We start from the raw sequence: 20,643 nt of genomic DNA on the forward strand, positions 1-20,643 counted from the left end.
TAGACAGGGGTCACACCACCGACCGACCACTTATAAAGAGGCGCTCGCTGCGCTACGACTGGAGGCAGGGACAGCTCAGCAGCGAACACAACACACACTCTCCCCACATAGACATTCTAGAAGTAGGAGCGCGGAGAACCACTGAACCAGCCTTTCCGCTGATCATCACCAGCAGCAGCCTGCAGCTTAGTTCATTCTTGATCATGGGCTCCGTGCTACCCACAGACACTCTGGCGCTCAAGTCTGGATTTAAGTGTCCGAGTCGCTCGCTCTCCGACATCATCACCTCGGACATTCTGCACAGTTTCCTGTACGGCAGGTGGAGGAACGTGCTCGGGGAGCACCTGATGGAGGAGAGGCAGCAGAGCCAGGTCAGCCCCAAGACAGCCTTCACCGCAGAGGTGCTCGCACAGTCCTTCGTGGGAGGTAATTATTGTTAGTAGGCTACTAGTGCCTGGTGCATGTGATCGTTTTCAGTGTTTTTTGTTTGTTTTTGTGCACGTTTCCGACGTGATTCTTTACTTATAAATCAGGACTAGTGTATAGGCTTTATATATATATGTTTAAAGTTTTTAATGTCTGGTGACGGCGTAGCCTAATGTTTTGTTAGTCGATCTTAAATATACTGGCTATTTCTTATTATTATTCTTATTATTTCATTATAAATCGGCCTATTTAGACAAATATGATATTTGCTTATAGCCCTAGCCAATCTTTCAAAAATGTATTTAACTTATGATATCTACATTAAACTTTTTTACGGACAATGTTCAGATTATACAACCAATGAAAGAAAACCTATGACAACTATATACCTTCATGTATTATAATTATAGGCTATAGAGGTCTTATGATTTCCCGGTGCGTAAAGCCTCCTACCCGAGGAGCTCCCGCATGCTCTTCGAGGTTTGACCGCAGACAGACAGACAGACAGACAGACAGTGAGAACTTTACCTTTCCCAAGGTTTATGTGCCTTGGGCTTATTACCGTTTTTCCCAATTTTGCTTTTTTATTTCAACCCATTTAACGCATTAACCCGTTTAGGGCTTTTGAGACCTTTCATTTAGAAGCTTGTTAGGCGTGTAACTGTTGCTGACTGAAAGACGGCGGGTATTAAATTCATTTGGTTAACTTTGTGCTTGACCTGGGAAAGTTTCCACTTAAACCCCGAGGAGAGAAAGGTTCCCTTTCTTTGAGATGTCCCGGGTTTTATCCTGCATTCATCAATCTCCGGACAGTTTCTTTTCCTCTCTTGGCAGCTATGGGCTCCGGAGCCTTTCTCTTTCTCTGCAGCCTTTAAAAGATCTCTGTTCCTCGCATAATGCGCCGTGAAGGCTAATTCTAATGCTATTCATTGCATGTCAACCATCTAATCGCCTTTCCATTTTTTTGTTTGAGAAATTCCTGCGTCTTTTAAACAAGTCCTCGTTTCATTCAGTGCAAATTTATTGCTACAAAGTTCTTAAAAGGATAATGAATTTGGAATTAGCCGTTTCTTTTCCAGTAAGGTTTAATGAATATCACATCTGAAGCATGACAAATCGCTGGACCCTTGGCAATAGGAGACCATTTAACCCCCAGTCGCTCGGTCTTTTCGCGGTCCCAAATACCCCCCAAAAAATAAATCTTTGATTCCGACATTAAAGAAAAGCAAGAGTTTTCCTTTTTTATACATATTAGGCCTATTCTGAATGGGGATGAAAATGCTCACAGTGTGGTTTCTCTTCCCAACAGAAACTTTTCACACCAGCTCGCTAATCGAATTAAACGGCGGATGAGAATAGCTTAATATTTCGTGGCCAAAATGTGGCCCATTTACTGCTTTCAGGACCTTTCCAAAATCCTATTTCGTGAGAAGCATGCATGTTTTTTCTTTTCTTTTTTTTGCGCCCTTTGCTTTGACATGTTTTTGAAGAATCCAGGCCTACATGAGTTAAAACATTGTAGGCCTTTCTAAATGTCATTTTCACCAGCGTTTTATTATAGGCCTATTATTTCCAATAATAATAATGACAACAACAGCTAATTGTTGTATTTTATACCAATAGCTTAAGTTCTATTTACATTTTCTATTATTTTTTCTCCAGAGGTGCAGAAGCTGTCTAGCCTTGTGCTTCCCAGTGAAGTGATAATTGCCCAGAGCTCCATACCCGGTGAAGGCCTCGGCATCTTCTCAAAGACATGGATCAAGGCTGGCACTGAGATGGGCCCTTTCACTGGCAGAGTCTTGTCCCCTGAACACGTTGACCTGCTGAAGAACAACAACTTAATGTGGGAGGTGAGTGCAAATTGTGCAATGATGCCCTGCAACATGGTTGCATTATTGGTGTTGAAGGTGAATGTGATTGACAGCAATATTGGTACATTTAGCATACAATTTGAGGTATTTCCGATTTTCAATACTTTTTAAACTTCTACTCCATATCATCAGGCAAATATTGTACTTTTTACTCCACTACAATTATTTGAACACTTTAGTTACTATAGTGATATATATACTGATATACATTCTTATATTACCGTATAAAACATACATTAACCAATATTTTAAAGCCCTATTTTATATAGGCTAATTGACAATAGCCGATCTACAAGCTCAACATGACCCGTTGTGAGCTTGTTTTTTGGCATTTTATATTTTGATGTCAATAGTGTACTGTAATACTTTTACTCTCAAGTGACACATGCAGACTTTTTACTTGTAACAGAGTATTTCCACATTGTAATTGCTACTTTTACTTAAGTAAAATATCTGAGTACTCCTTCCACCATTCTAAAAGGCATGCATGTTATGTGCTTCCAGGTGTTCAATGAGGATGGCACAGTGCGCTGCTTTATCGATGCCAGCCAGGAAGATCAGCGCAGTTGGATGACCTACATTAAATGTGCCCGCAATGAGCAGGAGCAGAACCTGGAAGTGGTACAGATTGGTACCAGCATCTTCTACAAAGCTGTAGAGGTGAGAATTCCTTCAGTCTGTTTAGAGACCCATAGAATACCATATTGCACATAATTTGTGCAAATTGTTTGCATAATAGCGCACCATGATGGCCAAAAGTATAATTGCATATTTGATCTATTTTCTCAATTTGGCAAAGGCCCTGACTCAGTTCATCATTGTCACAAAATGGCAAACAATAGAAATATTACTTTATTACATTATTTGACCAGTTTCCTTCCTTCCTTCCTTTCTTAATTTCTCAGACCATACCACCAGACCAGGAACTTCTTGTCTGGTATGGAAACACCCACAACACATTCCTTGGAATTCCAGGTGTTCCTGGCATAGAAGAAGAACCTCTGAAAAAGATCCGCAATGGTGAGGCCCTTTGCCTGCAGGTTATATGAGAGAAGATCATTATGATGGTCATTATCTCTTTAGGAATGTTTAATGAATAATATGGGACTTCTATGGCTTTAGCTGATTTCTATAGGCCTTTAGTACTCAAGTAATCAAGTATCAGTTCTGTCTACCAACATGTTTACTGCAATCTTCTTCTGTGACACATTTTCCTGTTTTTATGTACTTTTACAGATGAATCCCATCCGTGTGATGGCTCCTCTTCGTGCTCGCCCTCCTCCTCCTCGGCCGCCAGCTGCCGAATGCGCTGTGTTATCTGCCACAGAGGGTTCAACTCACGCAGCAACTTGCGCTCCCACATGCGCATTCATACCCTGGACAAGCCATTCGTCTGCCGCTTCTGCAATCGCCGTTTTAGCCAGTCGTCCACTCTGCGAAACCATGTGCGCTTGCACACCGGCGAACGACCGTACAAGTGCCACGTTTGCCAGAGTGCCTATTCGCAGCTGGCTGGCCTGCGGGCACACCAGAAGAGTGCCAGGCACAAGCCAGTAGCAGCGGCCGCTGACGCGGCCTCCCAAGTGTCTCCTCCTTCTACACAAATGACAAGCATACCCCATCAGCACCAGATGCCCATGGTACACCACATCCCCACCATGGTGCTATGATTATACTGGGAAGAGGCATAAGAGACAGTCATGCAAAACAACATTGCACTTTAGCGTATAGGGTAATAGTGGAGAACTCAAGAGTCAGGTTGTGAGGGAAGACCCCTGCATCAAATAAATGGGTGTATGTAATAGTACTGCATTTGTCGAAGACATTTCAATTGGTTGCCTTATTATTATTTTTCATTGAAATTATACGTTTGGCTTTTATGTGATTATAGTTCAAACGGAACAACAGCTTAATGATTGTCTATATTTTGGAACCCAAAATACAAAAAGAAATGTCAACAATGTTTTATTTTTTAAGTAATTTGTCCTGTTTCTTTCTCTATATTATTATGAAGTATCACATCTCCTTATTACAGGACATTTTAAATGTGAGCAAATATCTCATGTAACTATGTAAGACAACACAGCTACTTCTACTGTTTGCATTACATTTATTTTATATCTCATTCCCACAAACTCAGGCAAATTGTACTTTCAAACAAAACAAAGTGATTTATTTGTACCATAGGCAGAGAGGGTCAGGTCAATGTTGGCCATATGTGTACATGGTTTTTGCTATATCAAAATGTCACTCTGTAAACTTAAATTGTCACTTTATTCTTGTACATAATGTGAACTTTTGAGCATTGTCTAATTTGAAAAGTGTAATGTAAATGTGAATGTAAATACATTTGTGCTTTCTTATAGTCTAAATAAATGATGATGTTTGATATAGCTTCGCTCTCTCTAACTTCTAGACCAAAGAATATTGATTGATAAGTAAAACATTTTAAATTATTCATTATTTATTAGATAATGTGCACTGTAAGTACCAGTGGTGTTTCTCATAGAATTATAATAATTTAACTTGGATATTGTCTTCAGTGTCCGACAAATATAGGAACACCCTTGTTGCCTGTATGGGGATTTGGGACTGTCTGTCTATCTTTTTGTCAGGTATTCATTCTGAGTATCTGTATGTTTCCTGATGCAGTTTAATTCAAAAGCATACCGGATGTTTTTGTTGTTGAAAAAGTGGCACTTAAAAAGTGCTAGTGAAAAAAACACACATAATTGCTAGATGTGTGGCAGGACACAGGATTCCTGAATAGAGTCGTGTTGACAGATGTATTTAGAGCCTTGGCAAGGTTGTCACTTTTCTTAAATACAGAGCCGAGACAGTGCAAACATTCAAGCTTCATTATTAATTGAAGTAATTAGCATGTCTGGTCTGCTTCCTGTCTGGTCTAATGATTCAATGTTTGGTGTAAAGTGCATGGGGTCAGCATCTAGAGTACAAGATGTTTTTCACTGTTTATGGAACTAGTCTCATTGGCTGCCTCTTTACATCCACAAGATGGCGCCAGATGCTGAGGGAAAGATATGGCAAATAAACACAATCTTCAAAAACAAAACGATACAAAATTACAATACAAAAAAATACTTGAAAGTTGATATGAACAAAGTCATGAACATGTGTCAATTTATAATTATAACTTGTCTTATGAATCTGTTCATTAAGGCCACTGACTACAAGCAACTACATTGCTTAATGCTTTATACATTTAGTTATAATGATTAATTCCATCGCTTAATTGTATCAAATAAATCCACTAAAGACTAGGCCTAGTTGTAATAATTAATTCCATCTGTTAAATCCATTAAAAATATAGCTGTAACTTATTAATTCTATCACTGAGGAAATATCTTATATTTCCGGCGTGAGCGGACGTCCATACGCCGTTACTACGCTGTCCAACAGAGAGACGGCGTATCAACGTCGTGTGTACGGCGTGTCGGCGTAGTTCATTTTCAGTTCACTTTCAACTGTCTGAAAACACAAAAATAGTCAAAAACTGTCCGACAGCGTGAGCGGACGTTGATACGCCGTTGATACGCCGTCCAGAGAGAGGTCGGCGTATCAACGTCGTATGGATGGCGTGTCGGCGTAGTTCATTTTCAACTGGACAACGTTGGCACTGTTCACTTTCAACTCTTTTTGCTATGATTGATTGTTGATTGATTTTTGATTGATTATTTTATTTTCGTGTTCTGCACACAAAGTGCCCAACCTCCATGGGTTTATAAGACACATTTACATTTGATTATATTCATAATCATAAGACATTGAATTAGAGTCAGTGAGCTGAGACTTATTGATTGTTTGGCTGCCAGAAATATGTTTCTGTCATTATTTTGTTTTATTTCACATTATATTGGGAAAGGTAATTTGGAATTACGTCACGTCCGGTGCCATGTCCTTATTTGGTGTTGAACCAGCGATGGCTCACAACATTGTTTGTCAAGCCTCCGTGAAGGTTTGTTTGTTTGTTTGTTTCTGAACCAATGTTTCACGTTCTTTGTCAACATTTAAGGTGTATGTTTGATTTGTATATGAGTTTAATTGATGCGATTTGTTTTTGTTACAGTTTGACGTTTGTTGTTGTTCATATGGGTTTCCTGTCATTCCATTCCCTTCATTCCCCTTATGCAGCCAGTGAGGTAAATCCATGTGTTCATGTATGCATTATATTGCCATGTTCGTTATGTTTATGTGCTTAAGTTTGTTCATGTACTGATCGTTGTTTATTCATTGTGTGTTCATCAGTTTTGACGTTGGTCTATTGAGAGAGTGAGAGCTCAATAAAATCATCAGTAAACAGAAACGACTGACTCGTTCATGGAGGGAGTGACAGATTGATTGATTGAAATATTTATTAACAGTTTGTAGAATTACAGTACATTTCAAGCACAAACTCAATACAGAGACTGTTAACTGTGAGTGGACGACCCAATTAAGCATTACACTTGTTTACAACAGGGTCCACATTGTTCAATTCATCAAAACATTTAGAGACATACAAATAGGTCACTTCTACTTCACTGCTGAGTGAGTGTTTGGCATGCGTCTGACTTAGGCGTTGTGTGGCTAATTGTGCAGAGAGAAAAGTATTATATTATATATATATATATATATATATATATATATATATATATATATATTAACTTCTTTGTGCAATGTTGAATTTATACTTGGCTCGTGCACTTTATTAGAAATATATATATTTCAAAGTTCTCCAGAATTGAACTAGGAGATCTGGGACTTGAACATGGAACCTCTGTGTTGAGAGCCTGAACATCAGACCAGTACACCATCTCTCATAGTTGTTGTTCTTTTGTATTTTAGCCTTCAGTTAGGTAAAGTTGAAAAGTATTAGACTGGAGTTTGAACATGAAATATCTGTGATGAGAGTCCGATCATAGAGGACTACACCACCATATCATTCATTCAGTGCTGTTGGAGTAAAAGGGAAGTTGAAATACTCCAGCATTGAACTATAGCTATAGGAGGAAGTCCTGACCTGGGATTTGAACAGGGAATAACTGTGCAATCTGTGAAATGTAAGAGATTTCCTCAGTGATAGAATGAATAAGTTACAGCTATATCTTTAATGGATTTAACAGATGGACCAACTAGGCCTAGTCTTTAATGGATTTATTTGATACAATTAAGTGATGGAATTAATAATTATAACTAAATGTCTTTAGTAAAGAAGTAAAATGTAAATAAACATTTATATTAAAATAGCTTAAAACGTGACAAATGTATTTGTCTGTGCTTGGTGACTTTTAGGTTTGGTTCTTTCTTTATCAGGTCTGGCTCTTTAGTCCACTGGTAACGATCCAATGAAAGCCAATGAAACTGGTCAGATGACCAATGATATCCAATGAAATCAACAGGAACTGGAGCACACACAGCCCAGGAAAAGTGTGGATAGGGTCAGGTGAATAGTACTACCATAAGCATTATGGGCAAGCGAGAGGATGAGTATGGTGGACAGCTTTGTAGGATGCAGTCAAAATCTGAAAAGCAAAAGATATATCACGCAAAACCAAATGCAAATCTTCAACTCATTTGTCAAATCCACCCTACTCTACAGTTCAGAAACCTGGAAGATAACCACCAACATACTCAACAAAATACAAACATTCTTCCACCGCTGCCTCCAACATCTAGGAATCTACTGGCACAACATCATATACAATGCAAACCTAGGGGACCTCACAAGTCAAGACACCATAGGAGGAGAAAATGGACATGGATAGGAGTAGGACATACACTGTGAAGACATAACAAATCAATAACAAAACATTCACTAACATGAAACCCACAAGGCAAGAGGAAGAGAGGATAAGCCACCTGGAGAAAAACCACAGAACAGCAGATGAAGGTGCAAAGGCTGTCAACTGCAGCGGAGGGCACAAGACCGAAAAGGAGCCTCATCAATGGCCTATGTTTCTCAGGGAATTTAAAGCCTAAGTAAGTAAGGAAGTAAGAAAAACTGAAGCCAGTATAACATAAACTAAACTGAAACTTAAATAAGATTAACAACTGTCTATTTGGAAAGGAAAACATGTTTATTTGATTATTCACAGTTAATTTCTATGTAAGGAGACACACAGGTAGTAGGCCTACACTAAATATTTTGGATATCAACTGTGAATCGAGGATGAGCTTATATGGGCCTACAGGGGCTCTTGCATTTGGCGAGTGTTCAGCTCATGTGGATGCAGCCTATAGGTATATTTGGTAGGCTATTCATTTATGATAATAGAATTTCAGGAATTGCACTGTGTAGCCTATTGTATTCTTATGCGGGGGTGATCTATGGTCACCGCTTTAGTCCACAGCTACAGGGTATTCACCTAAATCTCTTTTTATAGTTGTGATTTTAATTAATTAATTTTAATAAAGAAAACACTTTTTTTTTATAATATACAGTTTACAAAAGATATATATATATTTTAATTATAAATCATTGGTCTGTCTGTGCTATGTACCTATATATGGCCTACCCTATTTACATTAATGTTGCCTGAAGAGTTCCACTCTCTAGATGTGACAAGGATGTGACATTCCTATACCTGGACCTGATTTCACTGTTATGTACCGTTTGGAGAAGGCAAGCACGTTTTGAAGTATGCAACCACTGGAGGGCGCCATGTGAACATGAAAAGAAAAATGTCTCCCCCGCCTCAACCCTTTACAGTCTATGCCTCAACCTTATTTGACAAATGTATGGTATTTTAAATATATGTAATAATAATAATAATAATAATAATAATAATAATAATAATAATAACAACAAAATGCATTCTGAAATAAAAGGGGGAAATTAAAGAAAGAAAAAAAGTGTGTGATGACGTCACTTTAAGGCGCCAACACAGACGCTGAAGTCTGATGTGCAACAAGCATGGCTGCTGACATGAGATTACCAGTTATTCGGAAACAAGTTTCACTGTCAAAATCCTCTCTAGATCGAAAGGATCTGGTGGTCCCCGGTGATGTGATCACTTCGGACGCAGGTTTTATGAGGTAAGAATCGTAAGATCAAGGAGCAGATGGTGATTTGTACGTCTTAAATGTTCTGATGAATTGAAAATGGAGGACCCTGATGTAAACAAGTCTTGGTGCTTTTCCTGGTTTTATCCTCGTAGCAGTTTTTGTATTGACTTGTGCTTTCGTTTGAAATGTACCCATTCTGCTAGCCGGGCCCTAGAATGTTTTTGTACAGACAGCAGTTGGTTGTAGTATATGTGTGTCCGAAAGTACTGTGGGCTTTAATAAACTATAACCTTATGTGTAACGTTTCATTACTCATGTCATATTATTTTTATTATGCTTTATGTCCAGGGGTCATGGCACTTACATGGATGATGAGAATCTGACAGCATCTGTTGCTGGAGAGGTGCAAAGAGTAGACAAACTAATCTGTGTCAGACCTCTTAAAACAAGGTAAGTAAAGGACAGCCAAAGTTGAACTGCTATAGATTGTGAGTCTACTACTATACTGACTGTGTAGTAGCCTAGGTTATACAGGACAGGTCGAGTGGGCACCTCGATGTATATTTTTCAAAAATGTAGAAATAAAAAATCACACCTGTGTGAAGTGAGGGGCGCTCTTATCAACTTCTATTGCTTCATTGTTAATGGGAAATTAATGTTTGTGTAGGACAAAAATAGCCTATTTGCTCAGAATCAGATATGTACATAATGACGTAAATTCTCCATTCATTGTCAATGGCATTTAATGTTTGTGTTGGGACAAAAATCTACACTATAGCTCTACAAAACCAAAGCGTAAATGTATAATTTTAAACGTGGTTAGAAATAATGTCAAGTATGCATGATTGGAACATGCAAGCATGGTAGATCATTATCTAAATGATTCAACTTTAGCTGCAAGCAACTCTGCTATAAACATCGTTAAACTGTGCAAGATTACAGCTGTAAGGAAAGCTTGGATTATCCGCCATACCCATATATTTGTATCCGTCAAGTTTTGTTTAATAAAAATCACCACCATTAACATGTTATTATGAGCTACTTTCAATAAATTCCGTTCACTGCAGGTGATTCTTTTCATGTTGGAGTTTGGTAGCACTCGTTTTTTCAATATCACAACGTCCTGCATTACGTGCAATTTTGAAACGGGTGGTACATGTACGCAAGACCGTGGCATTGAGTGATTTCCAAGGAGTGCTTTCAAACTCGAACACTAATAAATAATAAATTATGTAAGTATGATTGTTTTGCCACATTTCACTGTTTTTTTGTTGCAGGTACTATGGAGAAGTTGGAGATGTGGTTGTTGGCCGAATCACTGAGGTAGGATCATCATTTGATTTTAATTTCATTATAAATTCAAGGAATAATTTCAGCACATGGTTACACCAGGGAAGGTGATTGTGTGGAAGAAAAGTAAAAAGCATCCGTGTCTGTGAAGACTGATATAGTATCATGCAATGTTTCGCCCGTCCGGGCTTTCTCAAGTTACATGGGTATGGCTATGGCTTTGAAACCCTTAAATAGTTCAGAACCAAATGGGCGTCATCGCCAAAGGTTGTCAGTTTGTCACTGCTCTTTTATCCTACTGGCTCACCTGCCTGTGAGGAACTTGGCAGTTGGCACCACCAGCCTGTAGGAATACATGCATTGACAAATATCACCCTGGCCCTGCCCAACCCAACCTAGCTTCCCGGCCTGGCTCGGCTCGGCTTCCCTCCCCGAACACGTGCCATGCCAATTGTGTGAGTATATAGACGCTCGACAAAGTCTGATGCACCACGGTCAAGCGGTGGTTTCGAACTACTGACTCTGCGGTGGTGGGCACTGGGCAGGTACTTTACCACTGTGCCACCCGAGCGCCTAATCTTTGACCCCTTCTAATGAGTTCATTCTTGATGTTTGTGCTAAATGTCAGGAAATTTCCTCAAGGCATTCATATGGTTGGGGGAAAAAACGACTGCCGGCGGAGGCATACAATTATTAGATTGTATTTAAATTTGTGTTTCAATTTATATTATTAAGTTTATTCTTGTGATGTTTGTAGGTGCAGCAGAAACGTTGGAAGGTGGAGATCAACTCCCGACTGGACTCAGTTCTCCTGCTATCTTCAGTTAATCTGCCTGGAGGAGAACTGGTGAGTTGCTATATGTGCACAACTCTTGCAAATTGAAATTACGATTCATCAGGAGAAGTACTCTCTGTGCTACATTGTTTTGATATAGTAGCTCTGGCCCAGTGTGTTGGTAACTGTACTTATCCTTGCTGGCATTGTGTCCCCTTTAACTGCACCCTTAACCTTAACCACACCAACTATGGAGTCACTATTTTTTGGATGTCATAATTGCATACATTGTGAGAGTAAAAATAAATATACATTTATAATAGTGAAAATTGCCGATTTGCAAGCTTACAACTCGTCGCATCATGATGCGTTGTGGGTTTGTATAAGTTATTGATGTAAATAAGAATCTATTCTTGTTAATATTCTTTAATCAAAAGTTTATAGTACCAATTTGGTGAACTTGTTTTGCAATCAATTGTCTAAATTTATTTTTCTTTTTTTTAAGAGGAGAAGATCAGCAGAAGATGAACTGACTATGAGGGAGTACCTCCAGGAAGGAGATCTCATAAGTGTACTCGCATGTTTACAATTTACAATGATCTTTCCTGACTCTTGACTTTAATGGGCTATCATTTTGATTCAACCTTTTGTCTGGCTCTTTTAGGCAGAGGTACAGTCTGTCTATTCAGATGGAGCCCTATTGCTTCACACTCGCAGTTTAAAGTATGGAAAGGTAAGTTATAGCAAACACTTTGTCATCTTGTATCAATTACAAGTGAAGCAATACAATGAATGAACACATTTCTGTTCACTTTTCACTATATGACAATTGAGCTATTCAGTATAATCTAGTCGTATTTTTGTAATAATTATTGTAATTTCTTGTTATTTGATATTCAAGAACTGGGAGAAAACATTTGGTCTGACTGTATATCGATCATTTATTTATTTTGTAAATATGCCTGGTATAGTGCCTGTTCAAACTTGACAGCCATGAAATACAAGTTGGCAATGTGTGTGGTTCTGTGCATGCATATGATCATGGCACCAACACCAGTACAAATGACAAAATACAGAAAACGAAGGGATTTACATGCAAAATAATGTCACTAGATAAACAGCTTTGCATTACCCTGTTCACACAAGGTTGATGACAAACTACATTATCTAATCTTATCCTCTTTTAATGTATCTGTCACTAGCTAGGTCAAGGAGTGTTGGTGCAGATCTCTCCTTCCCTGATCAAGAGGCAAAAAACCCATTTCCACAACCTTCCTTGTGGAGCATCCATAATTCTGGGAAACAATGGCTTTGTGTGGCTGTACCCAACCCCATCACAACAGGACGAGGAGGCTGGGGGTTTCTACACTAGCCTGGAGGTGAGGGCTAAACTTGATTGCAACCAAAGGTCGCAATCTAACCGAAGGTCGCAATTAACTATGGAATCATGCATTTCCCGTCAGTCAGTCAGTGTATCACTCAAAATCCCCGTTAATGGTGCCCAGGTCTCGTGACATCACGTGACATCATCAGGGATGATAGTAAATCAGGCAGAGCCATAGTAAGGCAGAGTTACGTTGAGGGGACAGAAAACAGCCTGGTCATGTGGTTCATGTATGAGAAGTCGAGGGGCAACAATGCAAGCGTATTTACGCTGGCGTGGTCCCGTGAAATTGTCGCGCTTGCGTTGTCGCGCCCCTATTGAGCAGGCCTGGAGCAGACCTGTCGTTGATCCAGGCGACAACGTCTGCGTTAATCGATGCTCGTCTGAAAGGTTGAATTATTACTTTAGCTGCACTGTAAATAATGCTCATTAGGAACACACGCACGCACATACTTTAATTCTCCTTGTTCTTTCAGCCTGTATCTCTGTCAGATCGAGAAGTGATCTCACGGTTGAGGAACTGCTTACTGGCCTTGTCTGCACACAAAGTCCAAGTATACGACACCAGTGTTTTCTACTGCTATGAGTCTTCTCTTCACCACCAGGTAAGACACTGGTTGAGATTATTAGATAATTAATTATATACCGGTATAGGTGATCATGAGATTCCAGGTTTATATCAAACATTTTCAATATGCAGTTTTCTTGTCGCTGAAAGGCAAGCTAAAGACTGGAAAGAGATGGTAAATAGCAATACATTACAAGTGCTGCAAGTTTTTAACAGATTGTGGTCCCATTTTTCCATGATTCGATCTTTCCTAGAGTATGCATACTGTCTGGTTGAGCCACCAGGGATGGGTAACTGAAGGCTTGGTAGCTACTCATTTAGATATTTTGTAGCAAGTGAGTTACTAAATGATGTTGCACCATGGCTATTTATGGTATATAGACATAAAGTAATGTTGACAGGAGTCAACCCACAGAGCCTAGTCCTTCCACGTGCCAGAATCTGGTTCTCCCAGTCCCGGCAGAGTAGTTCCGGAGCAACGGATTGTGTGGTCATTCCCTGATGGACTGATCGAGGGTAGCTACTGGGATGTAAGTCGGGATTTGATCAACCCCGGCTGGGTCGCCTGAGTGAGGGGTATGATGTTGGTAGACCCGAAACCCTGTTGACCTCAGGATACATCACTGAGGATACGTCCCAGGTGCATCATCCATGCGATGTATTTTTAGTTATAGTTTCTCATAGGAATAGACTATGTGACAACCGGGTATAGTCTGGTGACAGCCGGAATGTAGACGGCACCTGGGTGAGCAGTATGGGTTAGCGCCCCAGCCTGTGTCCTCCGTGAGGAGGAAGCCCAACAAACTTTGTTGAGGCCTTTAGGAGGGCCATTATAATCCACCACTCTTGAATGAAGTGCCTGGTGCTGGGAGTCTGGTGCAGCGTGCAGGTCCTGGGCCTGGTGAGAGCAGGAGTGGACCTGGTGAGACGTAGGAGCGGCCCGGACTGGAGTCAACCCACAGAGCCTAGGCTGGGTCGCCTGAGTGAGGGGTATGATGTAACTGGTAGCCCCGTAACCCTGTTGACCTCAGGATACATCACTCACTGAGGATACGTCCCAGGTGCATCCATGCAATGTATTTTTAGTTATGTATAGTTGCATACTTGCATTAAAATAATGTAATGCAATTCAGTAAAAAAAAAAAAACTGAAGGAATAAACAGAGAGATCAATTATTTCTTGAATATTTAGGTAGGATTAAATATCCAATGGATGTACTGTAATCTATCTCGCAAAGCACATTGGGGAGGATGCAGTTGATATTACTGCTGCCTAAAGGCTTGTGTAAATATTTAGTTGTTACTTAAAGATACTTTAACTAATTTGTGTGAGGCAACAGCTGTCTTGACATTGAAGCTATTTACACTACAGCCTATAACCTCACTAGGCTATGATACTTAGAATGTGGAATGTGGAAGTGCACCTTGAGATCAAACTAAACTAAATTAGTTAATCTAGGCTACATGGCGTGTTTGCTCAAACAGTGTGCAAATATGTATTACATACAAAGCCTATTCAAATCAATCACGCATTATGATGGTAAGGCTGGATAGCCGAAACGTTTGTCCCTGTTCAAAAATGAAATAAACTGAAGTCTTGGTGTGTGCAAGATGTACATAACATGCACTATTCCTACACAATATGCTTTTGTGGCGATTCACAGCATTCTGATTAATCAATTAATTAACCATCATAAAGCCACGCTGAATTATTTGTAATCATGCTCTCTTTATAGGTGAAAGACATTTTAAAACCAGAGGTTATGGAGGAGATTGTGATGATGACACAACAGAAGCTGATAGAACAGGAGGGATAGGGACAGTGAAATGAAACCCCATCCCGTCTGTCTTGTTACAAGACAAAATATGCCTGTCCTGCATTCCAAGTCTAGAACCAAGATAACTCGGATTGAGCACCAGCCCAGCAACTGACATTGGATTTTATCATCTCTGTTTTGATGCAGTATAATTGGCAGCTTGACCAGGAAAAGTCCATATGTCTCCAGTCCCGGGTCACATTTGTTATCATAGTTTGATTTACAGTATCAGAATGATGTGGCATTTAATAGCCACTAAAGCAACTGTTCCTATTGTTTGTTGGTGAATATTTTCTACAAGTATACATACAAGTGTTGTTGATAAGGTTTTGTATGGAGAAGGGTTGAGTGGAATAAAAAAAAAACGGTCATGTCACGTTTGTTGACATAATGTACAATAACCATTGTATGTCTGTTGTTTACTACAATTTGAGATATTTGCCTTGTGTAATTATTATGTTAGTAATATAAAGCACATACTCCAAAGTCATATTTGATTCATGTTATTTTGCAAACAACCAATTTATTTTTGTCCCCACAAAATGTCCACAACACCAAACATTAAATGCCATTGACAATGAAGGGAATATTTACGTCATCTTGTCCCCACACGTCTCATATTTGCCTTCGACATTTAAAGGAGAAATTAGGTCAAATGTCGTATGACGTAAATTTGTGGCAACAGGTATTTTGATTGGCCAGTATGAGATGATAAGACCGGCCCTCACTTCACACTCGTGTGATTTTTTTTAAACAAATTAATGCTAATATTGGTCACTGCACTACTACTTCATTTGAGTAGTACAGGTTCTCAACATGGGGTCTGGGGACTCCCAGGGCCCCTTGAATCGGGTTCCAGGGGATCTCTGGCTAAATAATTGATAGTGTGAACCAAATTATGGGTCCCAAGAGTTACAAGAGGTAACCAAGTAGAGAAACTCTTGACTGCAAGACAGACACATAAGTTTGGAAACCAAGTAGACCATTACAGGTCCAGATGGTTACATTTGTACACAGTCTGACCCAGGAGGAGCAAGATCGACCGACCATGTCGATCTCGCTGTCTTTCGTCTGACCCCATCACTGTACACTTAATCTTTAAGGCCAAATCACTGCCACCGTTCACCGGTTAATATTTTGGTCCGCACCGCTGGAGGCGCGTGGCCTCTCTAACTCCATTTCCCAGTACAGGCTGAATTAGTGGCCCCAACACGTCCCTGATCAAATGGCTAGTGCATCAAACTGGAGGTTCTTGAAAAGTTGAGAAGCATTGATAATACCACAGATCCTCACTCCTAGATAACTTTTTGTATTGACCTGTAATGTATTATGTATGTTATCAGTGTCCTAACAAAACCTGTATACTGACTGTCTGGCTTTATACACGCATCATCAATGCAGCATGGATTGCTAATTTTCCTGGTCCAAGAAAGTCTATTCGGTGTAGTGGATTTCAATAATTGGGGTTTGGACAATGCTAGTGCTACAGTATCATGGACACCTTGACCTCTGACACCAACCCACCAGCCTTGTGGCTTGTGGAAGAAGGTAGAGTGGGCGTCTCCTCAGTACTAGCCCACGCACGTTCGCTGACGTCGAACGTAGCCACACCCACATATTTCAGTAAACCACCTTGCAGTAGAAATATGGCGCCCTTAGCGACAACTATTCGGACAAAGTTTACTATTGCTCATATTTTCACTGGGGAACACTGAACAGACACGCCGCTGAGCCGAGAGTGTGCAGCGAACGAAGAGTTTAGCGTGTTTGATTGATGATCGCGACCGGAGTGTGTTTCTTCTCTGCAGAAACGATCTGACAACAACACCACTGTCTGTGACCTGCTGCTGCTGCCTCGAATCTCTGCGTCTGGATTAAAGTGCCTCTCGATGCACGAGAGAGAGAGAAACTCTTGACTGCAAGACAGACACGGAAGTTTGGAAACTTTTAATTGAAAGCCCACTAGGCAGGGGTTGGATGATGATGGATGGGACACATTGACAAAAAGCGTTAGTTAGTTAGTTTCACGGTTAATGTTTCGGGCTGTAAACATTAAAGGTCCACTGACTGACTGACTGTGGCCGACGTAAGTTATCGCCGGCGTGTTATCAGCGCGAGCCAACTGTTGATGTGTGTGTGTGTTTCAAGCGTCTCGCGCTGCTAAAGAAGTTAGCCTTCGTAGCTATCTCTTCCAACCTTAGCTTTGGGGTGCTAACTTGACCAGACAGCAGTGTAGACTTTCTTCTTTGGCCTTAATTATGCTGCCTTTTCACACTTTCGCTCGTTAGTGTAAATATATAGTTTATTTTGGAGCAATCCTCTGTCCTGTAGAACTTTGTCATTTTCAGTTCATCGGCTAAATAGGATGGTTTCATGTGTTTGACTTGACAGTGCCTTCTTTTGCCATGGGATGGGGAAGTGTCTTCTTTGCACCAAATATTATATTGGCATCAACGTTATGACTGAATAGTTTTTTGTGATTTTCATGGTTAAAAGCTTTAAAGCCAGTAATCAGTTTGCTTTTCATAGTTAAAAGCTTTAAAACCAACACCTCTATGTTGCCTGTCAACTTGGGACGCAATGGTGTTTGCATCTATGGCCTGCTGTGACACACAAGACTTGTTTGACCTGTTAGCTTGTCAGATTGCTGGTCTTCATGGTGAATCGAAGTGGCTTCACATTCCAATATCCAAAAAGAAGCTGAAATGTTTAACAGAGTAATGAATGTCTCACATTGACATATTATCTACTACTCTGTAGAATAGTGATAGTGTAAACAACTTTGTTTCAAAAAATGTTGAATGCCTACACACTAAATGTATCATTTACTGGTCCATCATTGCCTTAAGATACATTATACACTTTACTATAGGAGCTAATTGATCCCTAGATAATGTATATCTTAGATAAACCTCTGGTCCTCTTGGATATAGTTTACTGTTGTGCCATAGTGTTAACTAATCTCTAGAAAGAACATTGCAAATTCATTTTGGTGCAGTCGAGTAGACTTACATTATGCTTATTCTTGCATTTTTGAGCGGCGTGAATGTGTTTTTCTCTGTCAAAAGACTACAATCTGCCCTTAGATCATCACCACCACCACCATCATCATCATCAGTGTATCTGAAGTATTTTACCCCCTCATATTAATGCAAATCACTTTTATTTGAACTCTGAAACCCTTGGGTGCCATTCAAAGCATGATAAACTGAGATATATAAAAGGACCTGCAGTGTTCCTCGCCAAAACCTGCTATCCAGGGGAAGCCAAACTGAGCTGGCGGAAGGGACTCCAATTTTCTCTCCACTTTCTCACTACCTGACTGCTGTGCTGACTTTCGGACGGCGAGGGAGTGAGTCCAGCTTGGAGAAGTCCCGGCTGCGGCCTGGCACCCTGCCCTTATGGGGCAGCAGCCGGGGAAGTTTGTCGGGGACCAGAGGAGACCCAGTCTGCCGGCCTTCATCAAGGGTGGGAGAAGAGAGTCATCGCGCCATGGGGCCCAGCACTGTAATGTTTTCGCTGTTCACGGTAAGAGAAAATGACTTCTACCATGGAAATCCAGTCTAAAGTAATTTCACCTTCATTTAACCAGTAAAATAACACATTGATGTCTCCTTTACAAGTGTTAACTGGCCAATAGAAGAGGCAAATAGTGTTAAACTCTGCCAGTACCAACACATTTAGGACAGACAAATTACATTTTTAAGCACAGTACCCACTACCTAGGAAGCTCAAGGAAAGAACAGGAATATCTAATGGACCAATAAAACTGATATAAAGACAAAATGACAAATTGACATACTTCAGTTGCTTCAAGAGGGGTGTGATAATTTGCTTGATCACCTTTTTCTTTTTGTTACGTGCATGCAGTTGTTTTCACATACCAGAAGACGTTCTTACAAATCTTGTCTGTTTATTTTCATATTACAATAAAACACACCTGTATGTTAAAGGAAGATGACATAAGCCAACACACAAGACATCATAGTTTATGTCAATAAATGCTTCCTTTTGTGTCAGAATTAAGGCATTAACCAGGGTCTTTGGGATCTCCTACATCCTATCTGGAATGCTCTGTGGTTCTGCCAATGCCAAGTATATAGGCTCATGGAGAGTTTCTTTCTAACCCCAGACTGATTATGGCCAGATAATCATAATCTGCCAGGCAGAATGAGGAAAGGTAGGATATAAAATAAAGCATTAGTGAGGCATAGTACAATGTCAATGGAAGGTATTTGTCCAAGCTAATCTAGACTGGTCATGCTTTCATGTGTAGTACTATTCATCAGAAACTATGTAGGGAAATCTGTTAATTGAGACTGATTTTAATAGTTAGATTTTTTAAGGTGATTGCCATTCATGAATTGGATGCACGCCATTGAGTTAAAAGCTGATGACATTACCAAATGAGTCCTGAATGCCGTGGCAGCCAGGGATGCATTCCACTCATGGATCTTCTTGCACAATATACCGGGGGGGAAAAAGACCTTCCCAGGTCAGAAAAACAGAATAAAAGGTTGTGGCCCCTTCATCGCCACCATCTCCTCTGCATTTGGTGAGGAGAGGAATAGGTTATGAGAGGGATGTGACTCAGTGCATGTGGAGGGTAATGTCAGCACATACTTTTACATTGCAGTATTGTTGTTCTTCCTGGTGAGCCTAGTTGAACATTTGTACCAATTGTACAAGGTTAGCCAGCACCACGCTACCTCTCACCAGCCATGTTCAGGTCTCTGCGTGCAGCCACCTGGGAGAGCGAGTGAGACGGTGTAGGGCAAGCAAAGACCTGTCTCCATTCTCGGCACTGTCGAGTACAGTACAGTGTGGAGGTATGCTGTCATTGGCTATCTTGCACAGCGTTTTGGAGAGATCTGTCTGAGCACATTGGAAGCAGAGTTATTTGCAAGGGGGGGGGGGGGGGGTAATTTATATTCAATAATCATGCATATCTAGTACAGGGGAGCCTGTTTTTTGCCCATTTGGTTGTTTATAATGTCCCTTTTGTTCATTACAAATCACAGCCCGAGGCCAATTCTCATTTACTACTTCTCAGTGTGCTCTGGTAGTCACTGTGATGTAGCTTGTTCATTTCTCATTGGGTATTTACTATTTAACTCCAAACATGCTTAAAATGGCCAGTGTCTGTCTGTTATCCTTGCAAAACAAAGCGGTGAATTAATTGATTAATTGATTACAACTGCATTGTGCAATATTTTTGATAGCCACAAGGCCTGCAGAATTACCACTGTTGAAGGTTTCATTATAAGACATAACGTGGTTAACCAATGTGGATGCACATTGTTTTTCTCCTTCATGCTAAGAATGTCTAAAAATCTCTTGGTACGGTTCTTTGGTTAAAAATAAAATGAGTGTTGAATAGCTCAATATTGTGTGTGTGTTTGTTCAGTCTCAATCTCTCTGTAACTCTTTATTAAACAGAAACGAGGAGAACATTTGGAACTGGAACACTATACAAATGACTGGCTTTTTGTCACCTACCTGAAA

General features: G+C 40.2%; 3 protein-coding genes across 3 annotated transcripts in view; all 3 read left to right on the plus strand.

Annotated features, from left to right (window-relative positions):
* Nucleotides 1-203: 203 nt before the first annotated feature.
* On the plus strand, nucleotides 204-3,970 carry prdm12a (PR domain containing 12a; the record flags this gene model as incomplete). Its single annotated transcript, XM_080755380.1, has 5 exons — nucleotides 204-426; nucleotides 2,089-2,279; nucleotides 2,805-2,960; nucleotides 3,206-3,320; nucleotides 3,537-3,970. The coding sequence occupies 5 exons, from the start codon at nucleotides 204-206 to the stop codon at nucleotides 3,968-3,970; spliced, it is 1,119 nt and encodes a 372-aa protein (XP_080611506.1).
* A 5,231-nt stretch (nucleotides 3,971-9,201) lies between these two features.
* Nucleotides 9,202-15,647, plus strand: exosc2 (exosome component 2). The gene is made up of 9 exons (XM_080755794.1): nucleotides 9,202-9,335; nucleotides 9,654-9,755; nucleotides 10,583-10,628; nucleotides 11,353-11,442; nucleotides 11,876-11,941; nucleotides 12,035-12,103; nucleotides 12,573-12,749; nucleotides 13,231-13,359; nucleotides 15,058-15,647. The coding sequence occupies exons 1-9, from the start codon at nucleotides 9,214-9,216 to the stop codon at nucleotides 15,136-15,138; spliced, it is 882 nt and encodes a 293-aa protein (XP_080611920.1). The 5' UTR covers nucleotides 9,202-9,213; the 3' UTR covers nucleotides 15,139-15,647.
* A 1,122-nt stretch (nucleotides 15,648-16,769) lies between these two features.
* Nucleotides 16,770-20,643, plus strand: part of abl1 (c-abl oncogene 1, non-receptor tyrosine kinase) — a 44,159-nt gene continuing 40,285 nt past the window's right edge. The window contains exon 1 of the mRNA XM_080755287.1: nucleotides 16,770-18,666. Coding sequence (XP_080611413.1) covers nucleotides 18,540-18,666 — 127 coding nt within the window. The 5' untranslated portion in view covers nucleotides 16,770-18,539. The remainder of the gene's footprint in view (nucleotides 18,667-20,643) is intronic.

Source organism: Protomyctophum bolini (genome assembly GCF_963924005.1).
Source record: "Protomyctophum bolini genome assembly, chromosome: 22".
Lineage (NCBI taxonomy): Eukaryota > Metazoa > Chordata > Actinopteri > Myctophiformes > Myctophidae > Protomyctophum > Protomyctophum bolini.